Genomic DNA, 26619 nt, shown 5'->3' with positions numbered 1-26619 from the left:
TTCTTAGACCTAAACCATTATTTATTTGAATGAATAAATAAATACAAAAATAGGAAATTCTGAATATAAAAGAGGCCTCTTCAAAAACCCAGGAACTCCCAAAGCTTTCCATTAACACATATTTTTGAGACAGGAAAAAAACTCTGCAGTTGCACCAGTCAGAAGTTAAGACAGACTTGAATATAGTAATTTTTGCAAAATAGTAGAAATAAGCACATTTAACACCAAATAGAAATAAAACTGCCAACATTCTGTTGGACTTTTAAACAGGACAGAAGGGAGAATGAATGGTGAATGGTTTTGTTCATTTTAAGTCCATTCTGTCTAACCAAACATCCCCTCACGTAGTAAGAACTGGCTGCCAAACCTTGTGGCTTGGCTCTCCAGGTATGCACAAAACCCAGTTCCACTCTCCCCCGCTGGGATACATCAGGTTCTGCCCTACTAAAGTCAGGGAAATTACCACTGAGGTCTGGAAACACAAATGAGAGCAGCAGAGCAGCTGTGCCCTCAAACACGGACGTGTGCGTGGCAAGGCACAAGTGAGCCCTGGCCTGATTAATTTCTGTGTCACTTGGGCTGCGTGTTGCTCCCGTGCCATGAAAACTGCCACCATGCCAGCAGCACTGCCTCCTGTCCTGTGCTGGGAATGGATATTTAGTACTGACCCCTGGTGAATGCCAGAGTGTTAAGTGTTTTGTGATTCACCCCTTGCCTTTGCTCATAAATAAGCCAATGGTGGACAGCATCACACAGCTCCTGGGCGGGACATCTATGTCCCCAAAACTTCTCATTTAACCAGAGAGAAGCTTTCCAGGGTTTTTCTACACAAAGGAATTCAGCAGTGGAAATGAAGCCCCACTCTTTCAGAGAAGGAATGTGTGGCAGGTGTGTGGGAAGGGCCGGGCTCAGCTGACAAAGGCAGCGATGGCCGTGACCTTGAGGCCCGACTCGAGCCCGTAGGCGGCGAGCAGCACAGCGTTGAGGAGCACATCTGCCCACAGCACGTAGCTCTGCCACAGCAGCAGGTACACACACAGCAGCACGCTGCCCACCGTGAGCCCCAGGCTCAGCCCCAGCGGCGCCTCTGCTTCTGTCAGGTTACCCTTGAAACCTGCGAGGAAACAGAAACCAAAAGTCCAATTTGTTCTGACAACAGCTCAAGCTGTAACTCGAGAATATTCCTGCTCAAAAAAGGCCCCGGTTCTGACTTTGCTCTTACTGAGTCCTAAAAAAGCTCAGAATACACTGAAATACCAGCCTGAATCAAAGCTCTGCCAGCAATCAAACAACAAGCCCAACACCAATGGACAATCCATTTCAAAACAGGAAAACTAACCAAAGTTAATCTAAATAAGTTCATCAGTTGATAATCACAGCCAGGGCACCTCTTCTTACCACAGAGAATCAGTTCTGAAGCTGCATCCTTCTGAGCACTCAGCTTCAACCATCAAACTCTTCCTGAGCCCTCCAGCCCTGCACTCAACACGGTGACCTCGGTGCACCCCTGGAGTCCAATCCTCATTTTCAAGTCTTATTCCCTTCTAATCTATACCTGTTTCAGATGACTGGCATTGTGGAGAAGCTGTCCTTCTCTCTTCTTTGCAGCTTACTTCCAAGCTCAGCTCAGTAGATTTTGGTGTTTAACTACATTAGAGTTGAAACCCACCTCTTTATTAATGGATCAGGCTCCATAAATACCCAGAGAGATTTAAAGCAGTGGAATAAATCCAACCCTAAAGCCACTCAGATTGATTCAAGGGCCCCACCCTGCATAAATGCCTTTGGAATATTAAGCAGATTTAAATTGTGATTTGGGTTTTTTAAAAATTGGACTTGAAGAAGTTTTAGCAGGCTTTGGACAAGGTCGGGAGGCCCTTCCTGCCCTTCTGTCTTAGTGAAAGGAAGGTGTTGGTGCTGGCAGGGGCATCCTCAGGAGAGAAAGGAAAGGTGTAGGGGTCTCCAAATATCTGCTCAACTGACAGACTCCATTTCCAAATGATTCATGTTTACAGATTACGTTCCAGTTGCACTGATAACATCACCTACCCAAGTACAATCGAGGCACTTCCAAAATGGCCATAAGGAAAAGCACGGCAAGATCAGGAGCCAAAAAATCATCTGGATAACTGAAAACCTGACCTGGAGAATAAACCAGAGTAAATAAAGCAGGAAGACACAGCGGGACAAAACCCAGCTGTGCATCAGCACAGCCTGCTCTGGGGACAATACCTGCAACTTACTTTTGTAAATAATCATTGCAAGAGTTGCCAAGAAGTAGAAGATGTAATAAACCCCATTTACATAAAGCAGGATGTGTAAGGGAAGCGATGACAGCTGAGAACTGTTGTTAAGGATTTCTCATAGCAATGAGGTGGGATCTGTTCCATAAAAACACCATTTCCCAGTAACCCCAAAATACACTGCACTCCCTCTTTATACTGAATGGTCCAGCTATGCCTGGCTGTGGGGAGGGCTCAGGAAGGAACTTGAGGCTGTGAGCACCATGGCCTGGGATAAAAGCCTGCTGTTTCAGGCTTGGCTTTAGTTCCCTTTTTAAGGAATTTTATTTGGACTGCAGTGGGGCATCCGTTAGCCTGAGAAAGCAGGGGGGATGCATGTGTACATTACCCCAGACTACTTCTACACTTCTTAGTCAGCCTTAAGGAAGTTGACAGAGAGTTGGCAAACGCCATCAAACTTGTGTTTGGAGAAGAGGTGGCTCTGTGCAGCAGCCAGGCCTTGCTCCTACTCACAGCATGGAAATGCTTTGCTCCATACCTGTCTGAGCTCAGCTTTGAGATGCAAATTCCTAAGAAACAGCCTTAATTCACTCCCCTCTCTCCCCCAGCCTTTTTCAAATCCTACAAATATCTCCAAGCAGGGATTTCATCCCAGGCATCTTTTACAGGAACTGCCCATCCCGCTTCTAAACCCACCCACGCGCCGTGGATGGATTCCAGTTCCCAGAGCAGCTCATTTTATTAACACAGAACCAGGTTTTGGGGTTTTTCCAGTTGAAGGAAGGTGGAGCAAAAAAAAAAAATTACTAGATAGGTTCTAAGCATGGAAATCTCAAGAGCCAAGGGTGTCTCCTCCTTGGAGGTTACTTGGATCTTGGCAGGAGTAAAGGTGGGGTAACTTACTGTAAGAGAGGAGGAAGTTACTACTGAGGGCTGCTTTTACTACCCCTTGTCAGCTGTGTCAGCTGTCTGTGAGCTGTGATGAAGGGGGTGTGTCCACCAGTCCATAAATGCAATTTTTAACCTCCTTTCCTAAGAAAATTGGTTAAATCATGACTGCAGGGGGGCTGAAGAGGTTTCTGCAGGAGCAGGAGCCCATCAGAAGCAAATCCCAGCTAAACCTGCACCAAACATCTTCCATTGGAAGCAATGTTGTCCCAGTTGTGCTTCCTGTGGATGACACTGACAGAAAATTCAGGAGCACAGACCCAGCAGTGTGCAGAGTTACTGGACAGAAGACAGGAATCCACTTGAGGCAGTCTTCTCCAGGAGTCTTGCAAGGAGGGAGCAGTGGTACAGAAAGGATACAATCTCTGATGTTCTTCCTTTCCATGGAGAAGAAGAAAACAAAGAGAAGAGAATATGTCTAAATCCAGAAACATTCTAACAATGGTATCTAAATTCTGGGAGGAATCTCTTTTTTCATCTCCCAGGAACATTTATTTCTTGGACTTCAGGTTCCAAAAATAACCTTTTCAAGTAGATGAAGTCTCAAATAATTTGGGGAAAATCCCTACTGGGAAAAGCCACTTTCATTGAGGAACTTTAGGCTCTTTCAAAGCCTGAAGGAAAGTGCACAGGCATTATCCAGAACTTGTTCATCCTGTCCTTTCCTAGCAGATGACACTTCATCCCCTCTAACTATGCAGGAAGGAGGTGAATATGGGATCCATTTGCTTGTAAATTGTGAGAAAGTTTGTGGAGAACACAGGGCTCCCAGGTTCCTCTAAATATCATCCCTCCAAATGTCATCTCTCCAAACCAGTTCCCTTCACAAAGTCATTCCACATCCAACCTCAGTGTGTTCTGACAGCCCACAGAAATCAAAGCAAGTATTCCCAATGATCCAACCAACACATTTCACTTTTATCCTTATTATTTTCTGCAAAAATCACATAAAATTCCCATGCAACAGGATGGCACCAACCTACTAAAGCACCTCTTGAGTTCCTCATTAATATTCTTGGCCTCTCTCAGACACATGAGGAATTGCACAGTTGGGATTTCTGTTCAATTGGGAGAGTAAAACCTGTGAAAGGCCATTTCATCTGTTTCTTCAGAGACAGCTCATCACTGTCACACCGCCATCCTCATCCCCGGATTCCTGATCTCACTGTCCTCTTCACCTAAGAGTTTTATGCATTTAGGTCCAAATTAATTCCCCCTAACTCCAGGCAGCTAATTAAGGTGTCCAGTTTGGGAACACAGTGGGAACGGGCACATGATTTTAGGTGATTTATGTGTCCATGATCTGAAATGTCTCCTGGACCTGATCCTCTCCTCTCAGCTCTCTGTACAGGGACTGGGGGCTCCCAGCACTCATCCTGTCACTTGGGAGTGACAGGACAAGGGGAATTGCTTTGATACTGGGAAGAATTCCTTCCCTGTGAGGGTGCTGAGGGCCTGGCACAGGGTGCCCAGGGAAGCTGTGGCTGCCCCATCCCTGGCAGTGTCCAGGGCCAGGCTGGATGGGGGTTGGAGCAGCCTGGGATAGTGGAAGTTGTCCCTGCCCATGGCAGGGGATGGATGAGCTTCAAGGTCTCTTCCAACCCACACCATTCCAGGATTCCATGATTCCATGTTCACTCAATATCCAGAACTACAGCTACACCACTGGTGCTGAATTGTATGATAGTCAAAGGCATGGAATTCCCACAGGGAACTCCGAGTGAATTCCCTCAGGGCAGTTCCCCATCTTCATACGTGAACTCTTCTTTCCTTACTCCTTTCCCAGGAGAGGGCAGTGAGCCTCCTGCAGCTGTTCCAGGCCGGGATGGCAGCCACAGTTCCTGAGGATGTGCTGCCTCCCTCAGAGCGAGCGGGACATTTCACAGGGATAAACCCTGAAACCCCAGAGCACGCCAGAGCCAAGAGGGATTATTAAACTGCCTGAATATATCATTTCAGTGCTTTACCCAACAAAATCTTGGTTATCTATCCAGCCTGGTGCTGATTTTAGAGTGAGTGACACTGAGAATGGGGATTTGAGGTGGAACATGGCCCATTTTCTAACAGAAAGGTTTAATTTTTAACATAAAACTTTATTAAAGGCAGCAGATGTGGTTAGCATCGCCCAGAGCACCTCATTGCACAGTCTTGGGATTAGGACTTTTTTATTATTAATTCAGCACAAATTCTCTCAGCCGTCTTTATCATCTCCAGCCAAAAATTTACATTTTTGGGAGTAAACTCTGACCTCGGTGAAAGACTTGAAAATTAATGATTTTGACCACACTAAGGATGAAATTTCCCCCCTCTGAATCCCAGCAGTTCCTAAACTGAAGCAAAGATCTGGATTTTCACGAGGCGTCTCTCGGCCTCAGGAAAGCGTCTTTCCCGAGGTCAAGATGCTCCCCAGCCCGCACATGCGCCAAGCCCCGGCTCGCGGCGCCACCGAGATCTCCCCAGCGTGTCGGGATTGTCGCGATATGCCAACAGGACAGGACTCGACCTCGGCCCCGCCTCGCTCTAGTCGTGTCCCCCCGCGAGAGATCACCTCTAGCTCGGTGGGAGACGGCCCCCCCGGTGCCCCGGAAAGGGCTGTCGTGTCGCTGTCGTGTTGCTATCGCGACACCGCTCACCTCGGCTCGGCACCGCCATCTTGACGCCCCCGACCCGCCCGCCGGTCCTCCGCCGTCCCGGCAGCCCCCGCGCGGCCACTCGCCCCGCCCACCCGCCTTCGGGCGCGATCGGAGCGTTCGGCCCGGTTCGGTCGCTTTCGGGCGCTGCTCGTTCGGGCGTCTCCGTTCGGGCCGGCGAGCGGAGCTCGGGCACGATCGGAGAGGACTCGGCACACATCGGCGCTCCTCGCTACCGCCTTCGGCTGAGATCGGACACTGCTCGAGCGCGCTCGGAACTCTTCGCCTCGCCGGGCCGCACCGCTCGGGGACTCGGCCGCGTTCGGGCGGGCTCGGGTCTCACCCGATCCGTCAGGTACCGCTTCGGGCCGCGCCGCGCGGACTCGGCCGCGCCCCATTGGCCAGCCGGCAGGGAGCGCGCACGCCGGCCGCCTTCGCACGGGGCCCGAGCGGCTCGGGCCGCTTCGGGCCTCATCGGAACTCGGTCGAAAGGCCCCGAACACGCTCGTCAGCGGTCGGGCAGGCTCGGCTGCGCTCGGCTCGCCGGTCCCCCCTGCCCGCAGTACCCCCCTCAGGCGCGCCCGGGGGGGGAGGCGGAGCGGGCTCGGCCACCCCCGGTCCCGCGCATGGAGCAGCGCGACGGCGACTCGGCCGCCGGACAGCTCGATTTGCCCGCGGGACCGGGGCAGCAGCGGGAGCCACCGCAGGCAGCGGAGGGGGAGGCGGAGCCCGAGGAGCAGGAGGAGGCGGTAACGGTGATGGCGGCAGACGCCGAGCACATCGAGATGGGAGCACCGCCAATGCCAAGCGCCGACGAGGCCGCCGCCGCCGCTGCCTTCGCAGGTCAGGGCGGGCAGCGCTCCCTCAGCCCGCCCGGGGCTCCCCCAACCCGGGCTCCGGCCCCCACACAGCCCCCGGGGCTCGGGCTGGGACAGCGAGCTCCCTCAGGGAGCGCTCCCACCCCCTCGCCGAATCCCACACTCCGCCCCTTCACACACAGTAAAGAGCGGGAGGCGCCCGGTGCGCCTGGGCCACGGCCCCGTGTCCCCACAGCCCAGCGCCCCCAGTCACAGAGCAGCGTCGTGCAGCCGAGCTGCGGTGCCACAGAGGCCAGAGCCCTTCGCCCGGCCCAGCGGCTGTTGTTCTTTCACCCTCACCCACGTGGGAACCCAGAGATTTGAGCCAGGCCAAGCGCTGAACACCACAGAAACGCTGGGCTGTGCGGCTGTCAGCTCTTAACTGGGCGACCTGCACAGGTCATGGCACCATGGGAATTAATACATGACAGAGGCAGAATCTGTTCAATTTCTCCTGATGTCTGCCTGTCACCCCTATTTAAATAAAAGCACCACAGCTTGGAGTATCCCTAGTACAGATGCCATACTTATTTTTCCCTTAGTTCATCACACACTGATAGTGACTGCCCTGCTTTCATGAAGGTTAAAGCCTGTTGAACCCAAAGATTAATAGAAATAAGAATGATTGTGTTTATAACAACTTACAGGTGCAATGAAAAATAAAATTAATTTAGAAAGGAAAGAAGAAGGAATTTTTCAGATGTTCATCAGGCTCTCTGCATGAAGCAGAAAATTAAATTAACCCTGTTTTACATTCCAGAAGTCACCACAGTGACAGTAGCCAACGTGGGGGCCTCTGCAGACAATGTTTTCACCACATCTGTGGCCAATGCAGCTTCAATTTCAGGACACGTGTTGGTAAGTCTGTCCTTTCATTTGAGGGCCTTGACAAAGTTTCTCAGTGTAAATGAAGAGCTGTACTAAGGCTTGTTTTCATTGTAATATCCAGGCATTAAACTACAAAGCCATTAGCTGGGGGACATACAGGGGTTTTATTCCTAACTTTTTTTACCTTTCCACCCCCACATATTTGTCTGGTAACAGAGCTGGTAACCTGGAACATGAAATCTTTGTATTTGCATCAGAGACTCAAAAATTAACCTAATAACTGCCATACTGATTGGAGTTTTGGGGTGCTGTGAAATCTATTCATGTTGAAGTGTTTTAATCAGTTTAAACTCTTTATTTCTTCTGCAGTCTGGGAGAACAGCCCTCCAAATTGGGGACAGCTTGAACCCTGAGAAAGCCACTCTGATAGTGGTGCACACAGATGGCAGCATCGTCGAAACCACCGGGATCAAGGGGCCTTCAGCACCTCTCACACCAGGTATTAGACAGTCTGCTTCTGGTGGGTCACTCTCCCAGAGGGATGGCTTCTACTCCACTCATCTTTCTAGAATCTAAAAATAGGTGCATAATTTTATAAGGGTGCTTTTCTCTCTTTTAAAAACTATAAAGTTGTTCAGATTGGAAAATACTTTTAAGATATCAAGTCCTCACACAGTATTTTGTGTATTTCTTGGGAATGAAAGAATGCTTTTTTTGTTTTTGAATTTTTTTCCTGTAAGAAATGTGTTTAATTTCTTCATTCTTTGCCCTAACCCTGGCAAAGGAGCTGCTTGAAAAATCTTGCCCTGTTACCGGGCTTTCTACACCCATCCCACCCCCAAGGGCAAACAGATAATTTTAACATGGTTAATAAAAATCTGAGTCTCCCAGTTCAGCACGTGTTCTTTCCAAGGCTCCTGGCACACATTTTCATGTCCATTCAGGCTGATACTTTAGTGTCTCTGTCGCTGAGGTTTTGTTCAGGGCTGCCTGTCACTTTCCTTGCTGCCCACGAGATGGCACAGCAAACCTTCAGTGCTCCAAAGCTTCCCACTGGATGGGCTCTGGGAAGGGGAATCTCCAGCCAGCTCCTTACACCATAGCTTACACGTGGTGTAAGGATCAGGTCACAGTCTCAGTGTTTATTCGCTGTTAGAGCCTGTTTCCTCAGGTCCTCTTTGCTTAATTATCAGCCTTTCTCAGTTCGTTCAGGCTGAGCTTTTTGTGCTGCTTCATTGTGGGGGCGTTCCAGCTGCTCCAGTCAACCCCTTGGCATATCATCCAGCCAGGCATGGGATGGAGCACCACTCTGCCTTTTGGTTCTTGACACCTTTCTTTGCTCTTTCCTCCAAGGACCACAGTCTCCTCCTACCCCTCTGACAGCCGTCCAGGGGAAAAGTGGAACCAAGTACAACTGGGACCCGTCTGTGTACGAGAACGAGCTCCCAGTGCGGTGCCGGAATATCAGCGGAATTCTGTACAAGAACAGGCTGGGCTCAGGTAACTGCCACCGGGCTGAGGGGTGGCACAGCTCCTTTTCTTCCTTCTCTACTCTTCTTTTAATCAGGTTTTTCTTAAGGGCTGATCGTGACAGGAAAAAAAAACCAAGAGAGTTTCCAAGACAGCCCAGAGTCTTTTGATTTTACTGTTCCCTTTTGTTTTGCTTTTTCTTCAGAGGGTTTTTAACTTTTTCTTAAACCTGCAAATATCCAGGCTGCCATGCAGTGAGTCTCCTCAGTAATAGGCTGACTCCTTTAATGATTTTTTTGTCTCATAAGTAGACTTGTGTTTTTGCAAAACTCTGAAGAATCCCTGCTGGAATGCAAATAGTTTTTTCTCTTCACGGGGCTTCTGAGCTCTTCTCTTGTCTTTTATCCCTGTGGGGAAGCTGGGGAAGCTGCAGCAGAAATTGCCAGCCAGCCTGGCTGCCCAGTGCAGTGCTTGCTTTGTGGACAGAAAGTTTTCTTCTAAACCCACCACAAACTCAAAAAAGATCAGAAATTTAAGTGCACATTGAGGAAAGAGTTAAATTTGTGGTGTTTGTCCAATACAGCCTTTTCTTTTTTGTGGAGGAGTAATTTTTACAGCCTTTTGAGACATAGAGTTAGAGCTCTTAACATGCCCATCATTGTCCCAGCCATGATAATAAATGGACGTAGTTACCCAAGAGCAGTGGCCATGTTTAGCGGTTCTTACAGATTAACTGCTCTTTTGTCCAGCAATTTTCATATTTTCTTCTTTAGAGAAGTGGCAGAATTATCCTTAACCTGGACTAACAGTGTATTTTGTTGCTTTACTTCAGGAGGCCGGGGCAGGTGCATTAAGCAAGGGGACAACTGGTACAGCCCCACAGAGTTCGAAGCCATGGCGGGGCGAGCCAGCAGCAAGGACTGGAAGAGGAGCATCCGCTACGCCGGGCGGCCCCTGCAGTGCCTTATCCACGTAAGGTTAAGTTTGCTCCCTCCTTTCTGCAGGAAGGGGCAGCTGGAGCCAGGTGCTGATGGCACCAGGAGCAGTGCTTGGTTTGGTTGAGGGGCGGTGAAGTAGGGGAATTGGTTTTGATATGTCTCAAATAGCACGCTGGGAATCTCGTTTATACTGGGAAGAGTTTCTGCAGGGTGAAGCCCAGCCTTGAGCTATGCCACAGGAGTTGAGCTCTCACCTGTGATACTGTAATTCAGTAGCCTGATCTCCTTCAATGTCTGCCTGCCACGCCTTCTTCATTTTCACCATTCATGATTTGAGTCTCCTGGAGAGCTTGGCATTGCCACTAGGCTGACAGTTGATTTCTGTTTGAGCAGAAATCAAGTCTCAAATTCATATATCCTGGCCTTTGGGTGTGGAAAAGGTTTGGTTTTCCTTTTCTCTCCTCTGACCCTCTCACCCCATTGCACTGGTGTGGGGAACTGGCCTCTCTGTTACTGTACAGCATCCAGGAGGGAATGGGTACCACTCTGGGAGCCATCCACATTTTTTAGCAGGATCAAGGTGTGCTCTGGGTGATTTTTGTGACTCTCATGCTGAACTGGTGATCTCTGATTCCAGGATGGGATTTTAAATCCCCATGCTGCCTCGTGTACTTGTGCGGCTTGCTGTGACGACATGACCCTGGTGAGTGGGAGGCTTTACATCCATTACTTTAGGAACTAATTATTTCTGTTGGACAAATTAACCAGTCAAGCTGCCACAGCTCTTGGGTGAGCAGGTCATGAGTGTCCTGGGAATTGAGTGCCCTGACACATGAGTGTTCAGGGACAAGTGCTTTGTCCCTGCCGTGTGGAGAAAGGAGATGAGGAACTGCTGGCATTATTGCAGACCCTCAGTAAAAGCAGATCCTACTTAGTGCTTTTTTTCTTTTTTTTTTTTTTTCATTTTCTAATTAATATATCTATGCAAAATACCTTTTGGTAATGTCAGTGCTATTCATGATTTTTGACTCAAATTTCACAATGTTTTGAGTTGGAAAAATATTTTTGTGAAGAAGTAACATTATAATCTTATGATAGGTCAGTATTTTCATTTTAAAACTACTTGGGTTTTTTTGTTAGTTGATTAGGGGTTTGATTTTTTTGCTAGTTTGTTTCAAAAATGAGATTTAAATCCTGAAGCAGAAGCAGAAGACTTTAGCTTGACCTGGTGCTTTGCCTTTCTTTTCTGCTATGAACTGACTGATGTGCTTGTTTTCTAGCCTGGAACTCCTCCCTCTTTTTCTCTTTTCTTCCACCACCTTGGCCAGCAGCTGATTATCTTCCCAGTTCTACTCCTTAAATAATAGTGGGAAGATGTTGAATTTGTGACTCTTCAGCTGGAGGGAGCTGAGTTTAACTTTTCTTTTTTATTCAAAGTTCTTTTTGTTTGGAAAACTTTTAAGTGCTTTGGTCTATTGTTGCAAACCAGACATCATCCATGGGGATCTGTGCTGCTGTTCCTGGAAAGATGAGAGTAAAACCAAAGTCTCCAAAGAGGTGCCTTAGCTAATGCCTTTTCCTTTTTTCTTTTCATTGTCTTTCTGGTGTTTTTCTACCCAGAGTGGCCCTATACGACTCTTTGTGCCATATAAAAGGCGGAAAAAAGAAAATGAAATACCGGCAACTCCAGTGAAGAAGAATTGTTCCAAAAACATCACTCTGCTTCCAGCCACTGCTGCAACTACGTGTAGGTTCTTTTCTCCTGGTAAAAATTGCTTCCTTCCTTTGGAGAGTTGCCCTGCCAGGTGTTTTATGTCTGTTAGTGGCCCCTTGGAACTGTCCAGCTGAGAAAAATCTCCTTTTTTTGGTCACATTCTTTTCGTTGGATGATTTTATTGTCTCAGTGTCACTTCCTATTTTATAGGAAGTAGCACAGTGTTGCCACATCTGAACACAAGTTGAATAGGAAAAAGTGCAGCTCTAGACCTCCAGGAGACTCAGGTTTAAGCATTGTGGCATCCTTGTGCCATGAACAGTAGGTTTCATATTTTGTGCTGAGAGAGGTTTGGGCTATGTCCTGTGCCTGGAATTGTTCAAGGCCAGGTTGGATGGGACTTGGAGTAGAAGGTGCCCCTGCCCATGGTAGGGTGGTGGAAGGAGATGACCTTAAGGTCCCTTCCAAGCCCAAGCATTTCAGGATTCTGTGGTTATAGTTTATGATTATATTGCCCCCTGTACCTGCTCTCAGTGGGGTGACAATTATGGGATCCTGGCCTGGATCCTTAGTGAATTTCAGGTTGATTTTTCACAAATAACAACTGAGAAATTTCCTGTTGGAATTAGTTTTGGGAGAGGCTGGCCCTTCTCTGCTCTGCCAGAAATCCCTATTCCATCCTCTGAGCTTCTTTGTGTCCCTTAGAAGCTGGAGTAAGATTTGTGCTATTCCTTGCAAAATAGCCTGGAAGCAGCTGGAATGAAATCCCCAGCCTGAAAGTCGTTAATGAAGGAGGCAGAAGGTGATGCTTTGATCTGCACATCCCTCTCCAACATTCAGCTTTGTCAGTTACTGGTTTGATTGGCAAATTATCTGTGTGAGAACAGGAATTAATTTGCAAGCTGATCCAGCTCACACATCCCCAGTCACATCCATATGTCCTCCTGCTCTCGGCACGCTGGCATCATCTGCAGGTAACAGTACAAAGTGAGTCAAGGAGGAAGCAACAGAAATCTAAAAAAAACCCGAAAAAGTAAGATTAGATCATCAGCAACAGTAGGAGGAGAAACACACAAGGATTCTGCAGAGGTTTTTTTTATGGCTTCGGTCTTTTTAGTCCCCAGATAGGTTGAATCTGTATTGGTTTGTTATGTGAGGTGCTGTGAGGCTGCTCGTTCTCTCATGCTGGCACTGGAAGAGAGAACCTCTTGTTTTGGTGGCCAAATACTTCAGCCAGGAATTTGTAGCTACGGTATTTTAAAATTTAATTATTGTGTACCACAGAATCAGACCATCACCAATTAACGGTACCAGTTAAATAATCCTCTTTAAAATGGGTTTTAAACATTCAGAAGCCACTCAGGTATAATTATACAGAAGGATTTTGTGCCTTGTTCCTTTCATTGGTTGAGCACATTCTATCACTTTGTGTAGATAAACAGCTAAAATTGCCCAGCTGTCATGGAATTAGCTGTAATCCACAAGTTGTTGTGTTGATTTAAGTAACAACAAACACTCTTGCTAAAATTGTCATAAAGCAGCCAGAAATTGATGGGGTGTGTGGCCTCACTGAATCTTTATGGGAAGTGTTAAGTTATGGTTCATAAAATAACTGAAAATGTGGTGATTTGGGAGATACTAGGTTGTAAATTAACGTTTTGGCCTCGTGCCCCCAGAGCCTTGGAAGGACAGCAGAGCCTTCACAAACCCCTTGGGGTTTTTATTCCCCTTTCCAACTGCACTGGTCACAGGTGTGATCCAAACTGGGTTGTCCCAGGCTGGTGATCTGTGAGTATCCTGAGCTTGGATGGTGCAGCACAGGGATAACAGCAAACAGCTGGACAGGCATGTCCTCTGCACTGAGTGTTAATTATGAAAGTGCTTTAATGTTTCCAGTCACCGTGACTCCCTCTGGACAGATCACAACCTCCGGGGCGCTGACCTTCGACCGCGCCTCCACCGTGGAGGCCACAGCCATCATCTCAGAGAGCCCAGCACAGGGGGATGTTTTCACTGGAGCCACTGGTAAGAGCTCAGCTGTCTCCTAGACAGCCGTGGGGAGGAGGAATAGAGGTTTGGATGCCCACTGCTGTAGGAAGGAACATTTTGAATGCAACACAAAGGATTTATTTCTCAAAGGAGACACTGCCTAAGGCACTGTCTTTCCTGTGAGATCATTTCAGCAGTTTGAAATCTTAGCGGTTGCACCAAAGGAGAAGCTTTGCCCAGGTGTGGCAGCTGCTAATGTTCACCTCTGCTGAGTTCCTAGGATTTATGTTCATCTCTGTAATTTTTATTTTTTTTTACTCCTCATTTAACCTAAAATACTACCAAAAAAACCCAAACTAGGTGAGGGTTGAAATGGAGTGAAAAATGCCAGGATAAGTCAAACAAAATATAAATGCATTATATACATTTTAGTTCTCTCAGTTTGAGTCATGCTTTGGGTTGTGAGCTCTCCTGAGGGAATGATCTTGCTCCAAGAATGAGAGTTTGGAGCCCTGTGATGATCGTGGATATTTCAATATGTGGGATGGAACTAAGGAACCTGTGGCTCTAAAGGTGAAAGTAGAACATGGTCGAGCCAGGACCAGGATTCCTTGCTTGCTGACTGTGTGAGACCCTGCTGCTGTTTCACATTTTCAACCCTTGGGAATTACCACAGAGTGTAGGAACTTGTCTAAAACATAAAAACATAGGGGTGAATGCAGTGTAAGGAACACGTGCCAGGTGTGTTAGTGATTCCAAGGCCCTTGTTCTCCTGCAGTTCAGGACACCAACGTCCAGCAGCCTTGCCGGGTGTCTCATCCAGAGCCTCACTATCCCAGTTACCAGGACAACTGCCAGATCTCACCTTTCCCTGAGGCTGCACTGCCAACGTCTCATCCCAAAATCGGTACGTTTGCTCTCCCTGTGCTTCAATTTCCTCCCATCTTTCTCAACAAAGGTAAAGATTGGGACAGAAAATTAAACTTTGCTCTATTTTGCTTGTGAGTTTTACAGATACTAAGATTTGGACAAACAGGTGTCCCCTTCATGGGAGATTTTTCACTCTTTATTGAGAGTGATTTGATTTATTGATTGTGCCAGAGGCGGCTGCTGTGATTCTGCATCATGAGTTGTCTTGCATTCCCTGCCGTTCCTAAAGTTTTTACTTCCAGACTTTTGTCTCTTTGGGCACTGTGGCTGAACATTTATTTAGTGTTCGATCTGAGGAGAACAAACCCAATTCAAATCATGCCACAGAAGCTTTTCTAGACATCCCTTTACTCCAGTGATGCGTGATGGGGGTACTTTTGACCAGGTTTAGTGTCAGTTTTCAATCCCCTCTGTACGACCCTTATTTATTTCTTTAGAGTGGCACAGGATGTTCCTGGTCTCCAGAGTCAGATCTTCTTGTGTTTAAGACTTAGTCAGATCTTGATGTTACTAATTAAACATTGATTGTTTTTTCACCAGTGAATACTTTCTCTTGCCTGATGTACTTGTGCCAAAATGAGGAATTGGAAGTAATTCCTGCTTGATACATTATCAAATGCCAGGCAGGGATAAATACTGTGCTGGAAATGGAGAGTGGGAAAGGCTCTTGTGCAAACAGAGATTGATAAAAAAGACTGGTTTATCTCGTACTCATATCTATGTGCAAATAGTTCCATGCCACTCATGTGCAAGTTCATTAAAATCACTGTTTTAATTAAGGGTGTTTTGAGGTAAGAAGTCTGCACAACCCTGAGGCTGGTGGTACCTTCTTTGTACCAGTAAAGAATTCAGTGAGGAGTGTCGAGGTCAGTGTTGGTAGATGTGAATGTCTTGGACTGAATTTTATGGCAGATGGTGAGTATTTATTGCTAGAATTACATTTTGGAAAAGGAAAGCCAGATAACATTTCTTCCTGGAATGTTACCTAAGCTGAGCTTATACTGTGTGTGATGGAGTTCCTGGGTCTGGATTTAATTTTATTAAATTAAATACCCTGATCTCCCAGTGTACACACAAACCTAATGTGAAAGTAACTGGTTCAGTGACACACTAACTGCTGGGTTATTAAAGAACTTCCCAGCCCATGGTTTTGGGAAGTCCATGTTTGGAATACACTCACTTGGAGGTAATGGTGACTGTCTGGGGTTAAGTTCAGTGTCTGGCCAGGGTTATGTAAAGGTCAGATTTCAGGAAGCACAGAGAGTGTGATGTGGATCAGTACTTGAGTTTTGTGGTTTGCACCCTGAGAATTGACATCTGGGTAGGATCATCAGGGTGTTTCTGTAAAGTATTGGGTCACTGAGTGACTTACTCTGACCTTACCTAGCCATGGCTGCGGGAAATGTTGGCAGTGGTGGAGGAGTTCCTGGGAATGCTGCTTTCACTGCATCATGGTGCTTCTCCACAGCAGTGCTGCGAGGTGTTAAACTCTTCCTAGGGTCATCCACGTCAAGAGGAGGCATTCTTGTCCCGTGGGCTTGTTCTGCACAGATGTGCACTTGATGTTGCAGAAGGAGCAATCTGTTTAACAAACACTTTCCTGGCTGGAAATTCTGCAAACCACATTTTAAAAAAGAAACCACCACAGAAAAACGACAAAAACCAACACCCTGCCACCACCACCGCTTCATGGAAATGAAACACCCTAACTGTCTGTATATTCTCTTTTGTTCCTCACGTGCAGTGTTGACGTCTCTGCCTGCCCTGGCAGTGCCCCCCCCGACGCCCACCAAAGCCATGTCGCCGTCGGTGGTGAACGGGCTGGAGGTGACGGAGCAGCGCAGCTGGCTCTACCTGGAGGAGATGGTCAATTCCCTGCTCAGCACAGCACAGCAGCTGAAGACTCTGATTGAGCAGGCCAAGCAGGCCAGCTCCTCCTTCCGTGAGGCTGCTGTCACACAGGCCAAGATCCAGGCTGATGTGGAGAGGAAAGAGGTAACTGTGCCACAGCGGCTCAGCCACGGGCACCTTTGGGGCTGAGTGGTGAGCAGAGTAGTTTCTGGCTGGAACAGTGATACTGGAAATTGTTTCTCCAAGCCTTGAAAGCAATGCTAGCGAGAGAAATCTTCGGAAGTTATTTGTATCCTGGGGAAAGGAATAAAGTTCTCTGGGATTCCAGAGCTGTGGGCAGCAGGCTGGTTGTACAGACTGTTTGGTGTCACAGATCCTGAGGCTCTCCCATCAGCTGTGCATAAAGTTATGGGATGTGGGCACTAAGTCCCGATCTGAGGAATCTGGTGAGTGTTCAGCAGTGCAGTGGCTGCTGTCAGGTGAGCTGGGTTTTCAATAGGATATGTGGAACAGCTTAACACAGAGTTTATGGGGAAGTGTTCTGTCCCAAGGTAAAAGAGGGAGTTGGGGAGGATTCTTTTTGACAGATTTCTCAGATGAAAATAAAGCACAAATGCGGCAATATTATATCTGAATATAAAGAAGGCGTCCTACTGAAGGGGCATAGAAAAGAGAGCAGAGAGGAGAAAAGAGAGACAGAGAAAGAAACAGAAGACAGGGACAGCGTTACCGCAAGCACGCCGGTGCTCGGTCGGCGCCAGCTCAGCAGGCGGAGCGTGCGTGTTGCAAGGCGCGGCGAGACCCCGCGGCTTTTGTCGGTGCCCGGGCGCAATCTTCTCACAGCAGCAGCAGCAGCAGCAGCAGCAGCGCGTCCCCGGCGGCGGCAGCGAGCCGCCCTGCGCCGCTTCTGTGAGCGGCGGCGGATGCGGGCTCTTGGTGGCCGCATGCGGCAGCTGCGGGCTTGTCGGGGCGCAGGCGGTGACGCCAGGCTGGTGGCTGCGGGCTGAGCGCTGTGGCGGGGTGGCGGGGCGGGCAGCGCACAAACACCGCGGCGGCGGTCGCGGCTGGGTGCAGGCGGCTGCAGCTGCGCCTGGGAAGCGCGGTGGAGGCAGCCGGCTGCGGCGGCACCCGCTCCCGCTCCGTCGGGGAAGCAGCGGAGCACAAGGTCGTGGCGGCAATGAGCTGGTTGGCAGGAGCAGGGCAAAGCAGGTAGCGGCAGGGAAGCAGGACAACAGGGAGGAAAAGGTGAGGGGTGGGGGGGAAGAAGGACCAGGGTGGCTCTCCCAGCGAGCCTCTGATGCCTCCAAGAAACCCAAAGCAAAAGGTCTCGCCGTTTTGTCACAGTTAGCCACTTTTGTGTGCTAAGGCTCCTTCCACAGCCCGATTGTATGGACATTCTTCATGGGAATCCGAGCCTTTGCCCTACCGGCAAATGGGGCGGGTCGCTGACAGCCTGATCATGGAAGTTTTTTCGGCCCTGATTGGCTGCCTGGCAAAGCCCTTGCAGGAGCAGGGTTACCAATACATGTACAGACGTGTATACCTTACAGGAATTCTTCACCTCATGTGTAACATACGTCAAACCATAAATAAAAATCAGATTGATCCCTCTCGGGGAAGATGAGCAGTAAAGTTTAGAGGTGTTTTGCTGAGAACTGTGCAAGCAAAGCTGACTCGCGAGTCCTGGTGGTAGGACTGGCAGGCTGCCTGGCCTCTCAGGAGCCCTGACTGGTTCCCATCTTCTCTCTCTTGTGGACAGGGATTATCCACAAGAACTGCTCTCTTCTCCCTCCTCTTCTTCTTTGTAACTGATGCATGGTAGGGATCTCGGATCCTTCTGACCACCAGTTCATGCATACACCCAAGTATAGCTTCATCCTGAAGGTGCTGTCCCTCTCCCACAGATCCACAGCTGGTGTGAACCGGGGAGAGAGAGGTGGGGGGCAGTGTTGAAACTGGTGTCACCAACAGCAGCTGCTGAATTCCCAAACACCACTTTCCTGCTGGTGCCATCAGCATTGTGCTAACATCAGCTTTCTACTGAATCCATAGGCATGAGTGTGCAGCAACAGGCCTGGAAGAGAGGTGTGGGAAGACTTTGCTGGAAGCTGAGGACCCCTAGGACAGTCCTTGCAGCCTCTTTGATATTCTTTGCCATGTTGGCTCTGCTAACCTCTCCCATATGATGCATCTTTGATGTGCAGGTGTGTGATATACTGGGAGTCGAATCCTTCCCTGCCTCCCTCCTGTAGAACAGGTGCTGGTGCTGCTGCCCAGCTGGGCTGGCTGCTGCTGGAAAACTGCACAGAGTGTGGGACACTGAAATATTGGAAGCTTTGGCACAGTTGAGTGATAAACATCTGCTTTTGTTTAGCTTCACTCTGCTTTTTCTTTCCAGTCTATGTGCATCTTCCCTTCTGTTTATCCTCACAGTGGTTTCTGGAATGGTTATTCAGTCCCTTCTCCACACCCTCTGATCCAAAACCAGCTCTCTTTAATGTTCTTCTACTTCTTGTCCTGGGAATGGGAGTTAGAATCCCTCCTTTGTACGGAGTAAAGCTGACTTGACATGGGAAGGATGAGCACATGATTTCCAGAGAAAACCCCTTTCCCAGGAACTGCTGCATGCCCAGTTACACCACTTGTGTCTCACCATTCTCACTGTGTAATGGGGACCACCACACTTGTGCACTGTGGTGAAACCACAATACTCATGCTGATATTTTTTATCATCCAGACAATTCTAAGCTGTGCTGGCTGCTGGAACCATCCAGACAGTACCACAAGTACCTGTCTCTGAATTAATTCCTGCTTGTGAATTCCATATATGGACAAAACTCTGTGTTCCTGGATACAGGGAAGCAATTACACTAAAGGTCAAAAAATTGGCTCTGCTTTTGTGTTGGTCAAAGGGTCTTTCCCAATTTCCTAGTGGTTTGTGACTCAGTTTCCCACTCTGAGTATGTGTGTGTGGTCCCGTGGCTTTTTTGGGCACTTAAGGTATATGAGAAGCTGAGAGGCTTTCATGGCCTTCAGGTAGGGGATTTTTTACAAAGGAGGTTGGTGCTTAATTAGCACTTAGTTTGTTCTTCCACTGATAGAACTTCCAAGGGTGAGCAAACAGGGGGAGCCTTTCCTGGTGGTGTCCCTGTGTCAGAGCTGCAGAGTGAGGCTGGGCTACAGATGAGATGATAACAGAGCTGCAGACTCAGCTCTTCCTGGAAAAGTGACTTAGTACAGAGCAGTATTGTAGAGATCTGATAGAAACAAGCTGGTTCCCAACTGGATACACAAACTCAGGTGCCTCGTTGTATGCTACAAACTCACTATAGTGTGTTTCAGTATTGTATTTATTATTTGATGAGCTTTCTAGTCATTAAATAGCACAAATGAGCTGTCCTGCTCCCATAGAGCAGCAGTTAGGTTGCCTTAGCTTTAAATAGCAGGAGCTGTGCTCTGTGCTGGGCAGTGTCAGTGGCTGTGGGACTCACACAGCTCTGAAGTGTGTCTGATGTCAGGGGTTTGCACTCTGCCTCCCTCCTTGTGCCATCTCAGCCCTGTGTTAGGGGCTGGGAACATCCTTATCCCTTTTGAAGGAACTGTTCCAAATGCTGGAGATAAAGGCTTCACCAGCACAGAAGTTTTTTAGCACATAATTTAGTATTTTGGCAGTTCTGACACACACTCAGTTGCTTTCTTTGTACTTCTTAATTTCTGTAAATTTGTTCAAGGGTCATGGTTTGTTGAGCAAATTTCAAGCCTGAGGATCTCCTTCAAATTTTGTTTCCATCTTTCCCACAAGTCATTTTGATGTCCCTGGGTAAGTCCTTGGCCTCACTGTGCCTCAGATGAAAATAACACTTCCTTCCCAGAGAGCTCATGTGCAAGTTTGCAAAGTGTTAGGAGTCGCTGAGTAAGGTTACATTTGTGTTACTTAGAAGTCCTGGGGAATGATATCCCAAAAGAAAAGTAAACCAGGAGCCCTCCAGCCCCATGTTTATATGAACTTCCAAAATGCGTCATGATATTGCAAAAAAATGGAAATATGGAGAGATTTATAAGGTTTTTCTGAATTGCAGCATTTTGTGTGGGATTAGTTAAATACAACTGCTCTGGTTGGATTTCATGTGGCTGTTAAGAAACAGTTCTGGAGTATCATTAGTAATTAGGTTGTGGTTGAGTATCTGATCCCCTGGTTAATATCTCCATGTAGGCTTTACTGCATTTTTTGGTAGAGGAAGGACATCTGGGAATTTAGGGTGAGTGGAGTAACAAAGGCTCAGTGTCTCTTGCAATAGATATTTGACATTTGCAGATCAGGCCCAAAATGAAGAGATTAAAGGCAGGACTGACATGTTGGTGTTCTTGGGCAATGTAATTTTTCTGAGTGTGCATTAATCCAATGTTTATATCAGATAAACTTTAGGATGGGGATATTACACATACTCACTAAATTCTGTACCAGAATTGCTAGGGAATAATAAAGAGATTCAGAAAATGCATTAATTGTATTTTCTGTACAAGTTGAAGAAAATGAGTGTTGAAATCCCACAAATGTTTTAATTGGAATAGCCCTCTGTAAAGCAGAGATGTTTCTGGAGCCCTGCCTGTTTGAAAGCAAGTGGTAAATTAAATCAGCAAACAGCTGGGGCATCTGAATGCTTTTTAAGAAAGATTAAACCAATTCAGGGCTGGAGAGTATGAAATTAATCTAAAAAGGGTTGGACAGTTGAGAAATATGGCTCTGGTCAGCAGACGGTGGCTTGTGTACTCCAAACTAGCAGTGATACTCTTGGGAATTGGAGATTCTGGATTTTGTGGAGCTGTTTCTGTGAGAGATCTGAATGTGTCTGGCTTGTTCCTCTTTCTTATCACACCTTTTCCTTCTCCATGGTTTGTGCATGGCTGGAATTGCCTTGTCAAATAGGACAAAACCAAATCACACCCCTGGCAGGCCACAGCAAGAGGCTTCTCTGCCTCCACCTCCATCTGCCTGGAGTTTTTAAATTTAATTTCTGTCACGGTAATATCAAGGTTTTGAAGGTTGTGGTTTCACAGGAGAATAAATACTGTGCTCTCAGGTCATACACTTGTAAATTAAGCCTTTAATCTCCTTATGTGTTGAGTCAACTCCTGGATGAACCTGCTTGGCCTGGAGGAAGGGATTCGGCTTTTTTGAACTTTTTAACTGTTCCAAATATATTTAAGCCAGAGTTAGCACATAATTAATTTGGGATTGAGTTTGGATGCCATTAGTTTGGGACTTCTGTCCCTCACTGCTGAGTGTGTTGCAGCTGCAACAGGTACAGCAGCACCTGGTTGGGCTTGAGTTGGTGTGAAGTGATTCTGCCAGGTGGTCAAAGTGGGCTGAGATCATCACCTCCAGAGGACTGATGGAGTCACAACTTGTTCTACAGCCCTCCCACTCTTCTGTTTCAAGGAGGAGTATTGATTATGGTTAGTGCTGCTCCTAAAGTCTAAGGTGTGTTAATTTTGTTTGGCTTTTCTTTTCCTCCTAATCCTTTTTGGTGGTCTGTACCTTCCTTCCAGACTCCTTTGCCTCTTTGTGAATTAGGATCACTGGACTTGACCCAAAATTTGGCCCCAGAATGTGCCACTTGGCCCTGTTACCTTGGTGTTTTCCTCATGTTTCTTGTGCTTGTTTCCCAGTTGCCACGTGTGGGGGAGTTGCAGTTAAACCCCCCAGTTTAAGGACAAGTGCGTGGTTGGATGGAGTGGGGAGCTGGGCTTGGAGGCAATGCTGTACTGAACTGGCAGTTTGTCACCTCAGGCCATTTTCTCACAGGCTCCTTGCCCTGTCTCTGCATCAGGTGACAGTGTCCCTCTCCTAGAAGTGAGCAGTGAGGGGCCACCCTGTCCTGTTGCAACTGCAGCGTGGGGCTGGGCAGACACAGCTCAGCACAGGGACCCTTCATCCCAGCACCCTTTCCAACCGCTCACGTCATGCTCTGGCTGGGAAATGACATGTCTGGTGTGTTCTCCTTGCAGCAATACCAGAGCCAGTTATTCCAACAAACAGAAGATGTGGATGGGAAGACAGAAATCATCATCAAGGTAGGCTGGGGATGTCTCATGTTGTGAAGAGCCTTTTGGTCTTTGCCTTATTCCATTTAAAGACTCAGAGGTTTTGTCATTGCTGTGGAATCCTGTGGTCTGTGTCTGGCCTTCTGACAAAGGATCTGAGCCCTTCCCTCCCTTGGCCAGTGCTCCAAGCAGTGTCTCCCCTTTCCCAAGCATTCCAGTTTTCTGTGCTCCTTCACCTGGCCAGGTTCATCAGTCTCCCTCTCCTCTGAGTGGTGCTGCTGCAGCTCTGGTGGGTGGCTGTCACAGAGCTGTGACAGGAAGAGAATTTGCTTCCTTTCTGTTCTGTGAGCTGGTTTTCATAACTCCACAATTTCCTCTGGTACTTGGAATGGGAGTTAGTTCTGGACCCATGACTGAAGCCCTTAGAGCTGTGTTGCTCAGTTCTCTTTCAAATCTGCAGGTACAACCATGCCCCGTGTATTTTCCACATTTTCCAGTTACAAACAGCCCCAGTCAAGTGTCCCGTCAGGGCAGGCTTTGCAAGTCCCAAATCACAGCTTTAGGCCATTTTTGGTGTCCCAAATCCACAGCTGCACATCAGGAGCACAAACACAGTTCAGTGTCACCAGCTGTTCACTGCAGGTACATGGAAAGGTGTGAAAGAGGCTATTAATCAGAGCACTGATTTCTGGGGTGGTTTTGCTCAAAGAGAGAAGAAACCTAGAGGAACTGATGAGCCCACAAAACTTTCACAGCCCAGCAACACCTCTTGTCACTGCTGCTGACGTGCTAATGATTTGTCAGGCGTTTAATGAACTGGAAGTGGAATGCTCTGTGAAGTGCTTATTTAGGTGGCAGTTCAGTGATGTTTCCACCTAAATATACAGGTTAATTGATGTCATCAAAATAAGATTAAAGCGATAGACACAAAAACATCACTTAAAAAGCAGGTGTGATTTTTCACCTGTGTATCCTATCTCACCTTGCTTCTGGATTTAAATCCTGGGCTTCTGTTAGAACCTTCTTAATTTGACTCCTGTTTCCCTCTTGGTACACTCCTTATGTAGTCATGACTGGGAAGGGACCAAGGAACATATCCCATAGGAGCAGATGCCTTTTTCCTCCCTAAAACTGGGGGAAAATATCTGAAGGGTCCCATCTGTATTCTTAGTCTGTTGTCCTTCCTCAGACCTTCTCTTAGATATACACAGGACTATAAACCCAACAAAACCACCAATGAAATCTGCCTTTAAACCTTTAAATTTGGGATAACCTCAGAGCTTGTGTGTCCACAGCCTGTGCACAGCCTGACATGTCTGGGTGGGAGACACCCGACTCCTGTAGTTACCTGACTGCTGGATACTGGACCTATCTGGAGGGAGATTTCCCTGGGGTGGTGGGGATGGGTTTTCATGACCACTCAGTGTCCACACAGTTTTGGGGGGCTTCCTGCCCAACAGAAAGAAAACCAGGTGTATTTCATTTTCCAAATGAAATTTCATTTCCTGCTGAAAGAGCAAGGAGAGTGGGTCTCTGAGGGTGTATCCAGAGGCGACTGGGCCTCTTTGTTGTGGGTTGTGTGCTGAGGCTATTTTGGGAAATGGGAGCTTTCCCACTGCTCTGGCATTCCAGCCATCACAGCACTGCTGTTGCACCTTGGTGATGCCCCTGGTTTGTCTCTGTGTGATTTGTCCCTCTCCATCCCTTCCCTCAGCAATCCTGCGTCAACTGCGGACGGGAGGCCACCAATGAGTGCACAGGATGCCACAAAGTCAACTACTGCTCCACGTTCTGCCAGCGGAAGGTATCAGCCTGCTTGTGACTTGGGATTCAGTTCCCCAGAGGGGGCTGTGTGACCCTGGGGACAGCCAGGCTGCTTGGGCTGTCACCTGATGGCTGTCAGTACGGAGGGAGGAACGGACAGCAGAGCCAGGCAGTCAGAACAGAGCCTTGCATGGGTTAAGCACTCCAAACCCACCCTGCCAGTGGGATCACCAACAAGGCTGTAGTGATGGGGCAGGCCTGCAAGTCAGGACAGGGTTAAAAGGGTAGAGAAGGTCCCCAGGTTTGTACACACCTTCCAAAAGGTGACCCAAAAAATCCAAGTGACACTAGAAATGAAGCATGGACACCTCACTGGGAACTGTGGGGAGCACTTTTACAGCCCCTTCATGCTGCTTCCTTCCTTCCCTGCTGCTCCTGCCATGGCACTGAGGACATAGTTCTCCTTTCCATTACTTGTGATGCTGCAGGTGGTACAGTGGGACAGATTCTACAACTGTGAACTTGGGAGGTGGGAACAGTGTGAAGTACAGTGGAGGAAGCTGTTGTGTGTCATGTTTCACACCAGTTCCTTACAGTGACCCTTGGCCCTTGCTTGGAGAGAAGGATGCTTCAGTTTAGCCATTACAGCTCTGTTGGGTGGCCAGGTTCAGGCTGAGTCAAGCTGTCCTGAATTCCAGAAGGAATTCCTGAATTCCAGAGTTAGTTCCAGAAGGAATCTGTTCCTGTCCTAGCTGAGCTAAGATCCCAGCACAGTGCTGTCCCTCGGGAGCACTCAGTGTTGAGAGCTGCCTTTCAGGAGAGGCTTTAAGTCGAGGTTCTGACTCAGTTTTAGTAAATTTTTCCATCTGACTGACACTGATATCCTGGATTGTGGTTGTATGGAGATGGCAGCATTCTGCTTAGTCCGATTCCACCTCTTACATTGATCCAGTGCATGGCTCCTTTGTCCTCCATCATTGGTCTGGTTTGTGGAGAGAGAGTGTTCTCACACAGGGATGGCCCTTCTCCAAGGGCCTGTTCTGCTCACAGCCTTTCTCTCTGCTCTCCCCTGGCAGGACTGGAAGGACCACCAGCACATCTGTGGCCAGTCAGCCACGGTGACGGTGCAAGGGGACGAGGTGCACGTCCCGGACAATGTCATGGAGAAGGTCACCGTGTGAGGGCGCTACCTCCGCAGCCGTTCGTGGACACGCGGGGCCGGCTGGATCGGCGACCGGCGGGAACGGTCTGTCCTGTGCCAACAGCACTCTTCTCACTAGCAGACTCATTTTTCATTGATTTTTTGATACTGTGACAGCACTTGTCTATTCCCAATCCCCTTCCAAAGCTTTGGATAATACAGAGACTGTGAAAACCTCATCTGGAACCCTCTCCCTTCCGTCCCAGCCCCAACTGGCTTTGGGAGGCTTTGCCTTTGCCTGACTGGATCCTCCACCATGTGGATTACAGCAGTCTCCTCATCTCTCTTGAGATGGATCTGAAGCAGGTGCTGCAAGGAGATCTGCCAATGCTTTCTCCTACTGGGGCCTCCCTACCTCTCATTAGAGAAGAAAAACAAATCTTTGGCTGGTTTATTTAATTGCCTTGACAAAGTCGGTACAAGTTCTTAGTTTGGCATTTTGGGGTTTCCCGTGTTCCCTCTGTGCTGGGCAAATCTGGAACACATTGGACTTCTCTACTTAAATATAGTTGAAAAATAACATGTTGTTAAATAAAATGTGCTGAAAGCACAAGTGTGCCCAGTGGTTCCCCTTCATTCCCCGGGCAGCACTTTGTGGTACAGGTAACTGCTCAGGTGAGTGCACCAACAGCTGCATGTGTGTCTGTACTCCCTGTCTACCTGGGAGGTATTTTCTCCACAGGGAAGCACAGCTTCATTCCACAGCATGCCTGGAATGTCACTCATAGCATCCAGCTGGCCAGAATCAGATGGGATCAAGCCCAAGGTGAGCACAGGTGGATATGGGGCTGTCCTGTCTCTGCCCTGTAAGAGCTGCTAATTAGAGATGTGCTGACCATTAGGAAATTACTGGCTTTGTTCACTTCAACAAATTAATTTTAATTAATAATCTACTATTTTAATTGTTAAATTAATCCTTTATTTGTTAATTAAGTTAAACCTTTGTTTGTGGTTGGAGATTTCAGAGGAGTTTTGACAAGTGCACAAGCCTCTGATTGGTTGGTTGGTTGGGTTTGTTCTTAGCTCCAGGCATAGCCCCCATTAGGGGTCACAACCCCCATGAAGGGTCACTATTGTTTGCTCTGGTTGAGGGGTCACAGTCCCTGTGAGAGGTCACTTGTCCTGGCTCTTGTTTGCTCCAGTTTGGTGATGGTGGATGAGGATGGCTGTTCATTTCCTGCTCTAGGCAGGGTCACCTGAACCACAGAGTG

The 26619-nt window shown here is 47.9% G+C and overlaps 2 protein-coding genes across 4 annotated transcripts; one reads left to right on the top strand and one right to left on the bottom strand.

Annotated features, from left to right (window-relative positions):
- Positions 1-6263, bottom strand: TMEM80 (transmembrane protein 80). Its single transcript, XM_036384436.1, is given in 7 exon segments — positions 1-1114; positions 2050-2142; positions 2244-2337; positions 3552-3568; positions 5825-5858; positions 5861-5970; positions 5973-6263. Coding segments are annotated over 7 exon segments (801 nt in total). The 5' UTR covers positions 6220-6263; the 3' UTR covers positions 1-908.
- On the top strand, positions 6108-26304 carry DEAF1 (DEAF1 transcription factor). Of its 3 annotated transcripts, none has more exons than XM_036384435.2 (13): positions 6108-6176; positions 7439-7536; positions 7876-8005; positions 8860-9006; positions 9809-9948; positions 10552-10617; positions 11535-11661; positions 13525-13653; positions 14396-14524; positions 16292-16542; positions 22408-22473; positions 24158-24247; positions 25284-26298. In XM_036384435.2, the coding sequence occupies exons 5-13, from the start codon at positions 9871-9873 to the stop codon at positions 25386-25388; spliced, it is 1041 nt and encodes a 346-aa protein (XP_036240328.1). In that variant the 5' UTR covers positions 6108-6176; positions 7439-7536; positions 7876-8005; positions 8860-9006; positions 9809-9870; the 3' UTR covers positions 25389-26298. The 3 variants fall into 3 exon arrangements, with proteins under 3 accessions (XP_036240328.1, XP_054371210.1, XP_036240327.1); XM_054515235.1 differs by lacking the exon at positions 6108-6176 and adding an exon at positions 6369-6664 and having other exon boundaries at positions 25258-26304; XM_036384434.2 differs by lacking the exon at positions 6108-6176 and adding an exon at positions 6369-6664 and having other exon boundaries at positions 25284-26299.
- Positions 26305-26619: the final 315 nt, after the last annotated feature.

This window comes from Molothrus ater, chromosome 6, assembly GCF_012460135.2.
Source record: "Molothrus ater isolate BHLD 08-10-18 breed brown headed cowbird chromosome 6, BPBGC_Mater_1.1, whole genome shotgun sequence".
Lineage (NCBI taxonomy): Eukaryota > Metazoa > Chordata > Aves > Passeriformes > Icteridae > Molothrus > Molothrus ater.
Note: the sequence above shows the minus strand (reverse complement) of the source record. Positions and strands in the feature narration are given on the sequence as shown.